We start from the raw sequence: 6,388 nt of genomic DNA on the forward strand, positions 1-6,388 counted from the left end.
GACAGGTCCGGCCGCCCCTCGTGGAGCCCCAGTGACCCTGCGGGACCATGGCCCCGCCCTGTCCTGCTGCCCCCTCACCCACTCTGGGCTCCCGTGGCCCCTCTCAGTCACGGTGCCCCTCCCCTTGTGTAGTCTCACCCTGTGGTCCAGCCCCTACCTGACCCGACCCTGCAAAGACCACTTGGAGCCTGACATGGGAGAGCCCAGTGAACGCCTGCCTGGGTGTGGGCGTTGTGGGGGGAAGGTGTCGACAGAGGGCAGGATATCTCAGTCCTGGCTCTGTGTTCACCCACTGAACCGACTTTTGCACCAGGGCTGGGGACACAGGAAGGCCTGCCCGGTGGCCCTGGGGAGCTTGGTTTCTTCCAGGGGAAGATCACACCAAGGGACAATGTCAGCAAAGGTGTCTGGGGGCCGGCTGTGCTGATCAGAGAGTGTGGTGTGTCCAGGGCTTGGACTGTGCCCAGCGGGGCCCACGTCACCTTGTAATGGAGATTGAGCAGTGGTGGTCCCAAGGGTTGACCTTGCACAGCCCTCCAGGGCTGCATGGGGGACACTGGCAAGTTTCTGGGGGCTTGCAGGGGATGGGGGCTTCCCTCATAGCTCAGTCGGTAGAGAATCTGCCTGCAATGCAGGAGACCTGGGTTCGATCCCTGAGTTGGGAAGATCTCCTGGAGAAAGGAAAAGGCTACCTACTCCAGTATTCTGGCCTGGAGAATTCCATGAACTGTGTAGTCTGTGGGATCGCAGAGTCAGACATGACTGAGCGACTTTCATTCACTCACTGCAGGGGATGGGGCAGTCAGCTGGCCTTGACTCTCCCCCGCTCTGTCCCTGCAGATGGCGGGGTGCAGCCCGGGCCCGTCCCCAAGTCCCTGCAGAAGCAGAGGCGGGTGCTGGAACGCTTGGTCAGCAGTGAATGTGAGTACGGCCGCCCGTCCTGTGCTAGCGACACCTTTGGCCATGCTGTCTCCCCCACCACCCCGGGCTTCATGTCTGCGCCCCCGACTCCCCATCAGTCCAGGCCCAGCCCCCAGGGTCTCAGAGGCTGACAGATCTTCCTTCCAGTCCCTTCAGGGCTATTGGTTGGGTGTTGGTGTTCTGGGCTCTGGGATTTGGACCCCACCCACTGGGAGCACATACACACTGGAGGGACGAGAGGGCAGTGTAACTGTCCCTGATGGAGAAGGATGATGTGAGCCAGCAATGGTGGGGAGGTGGGTAGCCCGCAAGGGGCAAGGAGGTGGATGCTCCAGACTGAGTGAGCGAACCTCATTGGCAAAGGCCTGGGAGCACCCAGCTGGGAGCGGGGGCTGCCGCCAGCATGGGCTGTGGGGAGGTGGGGATATCGGGCTGAACTTGGGGGTGGGGGGTAATGAAGATTTGGGCACATGCCTGGCACATAGTAGGGCCTTGGAGGATGCGTATTGACTGGAGGGGCTAGTAGGTGGCTGGGCTGCAGGGGTCAGGGCCGAGGGAGTACGGGGGTCCGAGCAGCACGGGCGGAAAATGTTCTGAAGAAGGGTCCGCATGGAGCCTGGCTCAGGCAGCCCCCCAGGACTTGAAGGGTGGGGGGACACTTCTGGGGAGGGACGGTGGGTCCCCAAGGCCAGGAGGCCTTGGCAAGCCGGCCTGCCTTTCTCTCCTCTCATTGTCCGGGCCCGAGAGGGGTCGCCCGTCTCCAGCCTGACCCCAACACAGCTGCTGCCCACCATGTGCCCATCTCCACGGGGCGGCAGTGCTCACGGTCTCACCGACCTCGCGTGTGTCCTCTCCTGTGCTTCAGCCAAGAGCTACATAGCCCTGGACGACTTTGTGGAGATCACCAAGAAGTACGCCAAGGGCATCATCCCCACCGACCTGTTCCTGCAGGACGACGATGATGACGAGGTGGCAGGCAAGAGTCCCGAGGACCTACCCCTGCGCCTGAAGGTGAGCCCTTGGCCCAGGCCACCTGCCTGCCCGGGTGCCCCCTGGGAAGCTGTAGGTGGGAGACCTCACCCAGCAGGGAACCTCCAGGGCTGTGTTGCTTGTCCTGGATAGGCCTGTGCCGCCAGGTCGTCCACATAGCTGCATAAGGATGCGTCCTCATGAAAGGAGGCCTCCTGCACACGCTCAGGCTCTGGAGGCAGGGGCGCTGTTGGCGTCGGGCGGGCCCAGTGGTTGCTGGATGTGCACGGGCACCTTTGCATCTTTCCCTGCAAAACGCCATGTGGGGAGCAGGGTGCTGTGCGCTGGAGACCACCTTTCACTTAGACTCCATCCTTTGGAAAAATTGTCTGTTTATGGCCCAGAGGAGAGGTCAGTTCCTCGAAGGTGCCTCCCCCCAGAAGCAAAGTGCGGTCTTATGTTCAGGAGGGCTCTGCGGTGGTGCCTGTTTATCTGGATCTGCAGGGGTTCGAGGAGCGAGCGGGTGTGGAGAGGGTGGCAGGGGAGGTGACCGAGGGCAACCTGAAGGTGGACGGGGGTGGGGAGGAAGCTCGTGTTCACCACCGCCTCCCACCAGGGAGCAGCCGTGATTACGAGGGATGAGCACGGAGCGTCTGGATCTGTGCCGACAGCCAGGAGTGGCTGCTCATGCTCCTGGAGTCACAGCTTTTGTTTTCCTGGCCATGTGGTTTGTGACTAAAGGGGGCAGATATAAGCCTTGGTGAAGTGTGACCACGGCCCCCTTCACCAGTTTCCCCAAGTTCAGCTCAGGGGGTTGAATTCGTCTTCTGTATCCCCCTTTGCTGAGAGCACCAGGATTTTCAGAAGTCTGGCCACCTGGCCCCAGACAGGTCCATCCCCACTCGTGGCCAAGGGGACCCGGCCAGCACAGGGGGCCTCTGTGCAGGCAAAGCATCGCAGAGCCCCTGGCATTGGTCCCCCAAGAGTCTGTAGGGTTCTGTGCTTCCTCAGCTCCTGGGCTCGTGTAACCTGCCCACAGTATGGTTGGAGTGTGAGCAGGGTTGGGGCCAGTGATGGGACGTGTGCTGGTGTGTCCTCATCCCAGACACGGCCTCAGTGTAAGCCCCGTGCTAGGGGCTGAATATGGGGGCTCAGAAAGCCGCCCTCGTGGGTTGAGAGGCCACCTCTGGGAAGCAAGTTCCTCAGAGAAGCTGCAGCCCAGATGGTGGGTGTGAAGGCCACGCTCCGGACCAGCAAGCTTGCTGAGAGCCCCTGAGGGCACGTAGGGCGTCGGGGTGAAGGTTCTGAGGCTCAGGGTCAGGACGGCCCAGAAGCTGGGCCGGGGAGGTCACCGCTTTTATTGAGGGCCCACCTGGAGGCAGGCCTGGTGTGTTCCAAATGCCATGAGAGAGGCATGTTCTCACTAACATGAGAGAGGAAAGGTGGAGCGTTTGCCATGGTTCTTGGCTAAAGAGGAAGTGCTCCCCAAATGCCAGTGAGGGTCAAAGGTGAGGGAAGAAGACCCGTGGGCCAGGCGGTCCCGGCCTGGACAGCCTAGTGTGCGTTGTCCTGGCATACTTACTAATAATGCCTGCTTTCAAAAGCATCTCAGTGTGGACAGCAAGTTATGTCACATTCCTTGCGGGCGACAAACTCGGTGCTGTAAGATGTCTGAAATTCCTTTTTGTGAAAAAGAGATTTAAAGTATCCTGACAAGAAATAAGGCTATTTTTTAATTTTTTGCAATTGTTGTCGGAGTACTTTCATTGCTTTACAATTTATCTCATTAAAAGTGTTTTGGAAGGCTTCCCTGGTGGCTCAGTGGTAAAGAATCTGCCTGGCAATGCAGAGGACACAGGTTTGATCTCTGATCCGGGAAGATCCCACATGCTGTGGAGCAACTTAACCCGCAAGTACAAGTACTGAAGCTCGTGCACTTAAAAGCCTGTGTTTCACGACAAGAGAGGCCACTGCAGTGAGAAGCCCACGAACTGCATCGAAGAGTAGCCCCTGCTGTCTGCGACTAGAGGAAAGAGCCCATGCGGAAACAAAAGACCCATCTCAGCCAAAAAAAAAAGTGTTTTGGAAAAGAGAGAATGAATTGGAGCAGAATGAATTTCCTGGAGCTCAAAGCTGTCCCGGCCTTTATTAACCACCCCCTGGGGACAGAGAAGGGGCATGTGCCTGGGGAGGGCCCGGCACCCCCAGTGGAAAGTGCCAGACACCCCTCTGCAAGCTGACGTGACCCCCAGGGACGTTCCAGGCTCCAGGCTTCTCCAGCCTTTGTGACAGATGAAACCTTCTTAAAGATGGATTCAGAAATGTCTTAAAATCCTAACAGTGTTCGCATCACATTATTGAAAGTCCAGCACGTGGACGTTTGCTCAGGTCTGAGCAGGGTCTCAGTGAACCAGCCCGGACCCTCTGGGCGAGCGGTGGCCTCCTTGGTTGGCTGCCCAGGTCAGTACCGGGCAGTTCTCTTCAGTTTTTCCCATCAGCCAGGCGTGTCCGTGGTGAAGGCTGCTGGTGACCGCAGCCTGGGTCAGGGTGCCCTTTCCCATCCTGTCATGAACTGACTCCCTACTCGTTTTTTAAAAACTTCTTTCCTGCTCAAAGTGAAGTTCATTTTAATTTGGACTGCCTCTACAGAAAAGGTTTCTAGTCTCACAATTTGGTAGGGTCCCAAGTAGTAGGGCTTGGGTAGAAGTGACAGGGGACAGAACAGGGACCTTAAAGGACAGCTGTGGTCACGGCGGCCACAGGGGCTCACTGTGCCAGCAGAGGCCAGCACTGTTGGACTTCAGGTTCTAGAAGCTTCGTTGTCTTTTAAATGTCCTCTCAACCGTGTGATTGTGTGGTCTCAATAGGCAAAAACCAAAAAAACAAAAAAAACACCCAATAAATAATGTGAATGGTTTTGAGCATTAGGAGTTTCAGGTTAATTTTAAGGTGCCAGCTACTTGGATGCCTCCAGGCCAGCTCCCCCAAGGCTGCTCAGCACTGACTGTGCAGAGAGAGAATGGAGGCGAGAACAGGAGCACCGGGTGCCTTTGGTCTGTCTGGTTAGAGAGGCCCCATCGACAGGAATTAGCAGAGCAGACAGCGGCTGACGCACGCATGGGCTCTTTCTGTTGCTGGTGTGTCTGGCTTTTGGTCGAAGGGGCTCCTGCAGAGCTGGAGCAGGGTCTGGAGACACTGGTTTGCTGTCTGGCAAATGTCAGATATGTGGGTGATACCACTCTAATGGCAGAAAGTGAAACTAAACTAGAGAGCCTCTTAATGAAGGTGGAAGAGGAGAGTGAAAAAGCTGGGTTGAAACTCATTATTTAAAAAACAGGGGATCATGGCATTTGGTCCCATCATTTCATGGCAAATAGAAGAAAAAGTGGAAGGAGTGACAGATTTTACTTCTTGGGCTCCAAAATCATTGCGGATGGTGACTGCAGCCATGAAATTAAAAGATGCTTGCTCCTTGGAAAGAAAACTATGACAAACCTTGACAGTGTATTAAAAACCAGATGCATCACTTTGCTGACAAAGGTCTGGATAGTCAAATCTATAGTTTTTCCAGTAGTCATGTGTAGGCGTGAGAGTTGGATCACAAAGAAGGCTGAGAGGTGAAGAATTGATGCTTTTGAATTGTGTTAGAGAAGAGTCTTGAGAGTCCCTTGGACTGCAAGATCAAACCAGTCCATCCTAAAGGAAATCAACCCTGAATATTCATTGGAAGGACTGTTGCTGAAGCTCTAATACTTTGACTACCTGATGCAAAGAGCTGACTCATTGGAAAAGACCTTGATGCTGGGAAAGACTGAGGGCAAAAGGAGAAGAGAACCACAGAGGATGAGACGGTTGGATGGCATCACTGACTCAGTGGACATGAATTTGAGCAAACTCCAGGAGATAGTGGAGGGTGGGAGCCTGGTGTGCTGCAGTCCATGGGGTCGCAAAGAGTCAGACCTGACTTAGTAGCTGACCAACAACAAGTGTCAGAAATCCCCACCAAGGCTGACTTTATGGTATTCGAAGTTCCTTGGTACCCTACTCCAGACACGGTGAGCACTGGGTCTCCTCCTGGGGAAGCTGGCCCATGAGCTGGAGGAGCCCTGAGCTGGTTTGTTGGTTTCATCATTTTCTTGCTTGTTCTGAAACAGAGGGTAAGTGGACTGTTAGTTGAATGAGGAATGCAGCTCTTTGAACATATACAAGTGGGGTTTCCCAGGTGGCTCAGTGGTAAAAGAACCCGCCTGCCAATGCAAGAGACTCGAGAGATACTGATTCGATCCCTGGGTCAGAAAGATCCCCTGGAGCAACCCCCTCCAGTGTTCTTGCCTAGAGAATCCCATGGACAGAGGAGCCCTGCAGGCTACAGTCCATGGGGTCGCACAGAGTCACACACAGCTGAGCATGCATGCACTATCCCATGTGGGTGTCTATAGAAGTACACACACACACATGTGGGTGTCTATAGAAGTGCGCACACACACACACACTCACG

The 6,388-nt window shown here is 55.6% G+C and overlaps 1 protein-coding gene across 1 annotated transcript in view; it reads left to right on the forward strand.

Annotated features, from left to right (window-relative positions):
• Positions 1 to 6,388, forward strand: part of WFS1 (Wolfram syndrome 1 (wolframin)) — a 32,682-nt gene that overhangs the window by 21,835 nt on the left and 4,459 nt on the right. The window contains exons 6-7 of the mRNA XM_010847787.1: positions 841 to 921; positions 1,787 to 1,932. Coding sequence (XP_010846089.1) covers positions 841 to 921; positions 1,787 to 1,932 — 227 coding nt within the window. The remainder of the gene's footprint in view (positions 1 to 840; positions 922 to 1,786; positions 1,933 to 6,388) is intronic.

Source organism: Bison bison, unplaced genomic scaffold (genome assembly GCF_000754665.1).
Source record: "Bison bison bison isolate TAMUID 2011002044 unplaced genomic scaffold, Bison_UMD1.0 scf7180017864255, whole genome shotgun sequence".
NCBI classification, from domain to species: domain Eukaryota; kingdom Metazoa; phylum Chordata; class Mammalia; order Artiodactyla; family Bovidae; genus Bison; species Bison bison.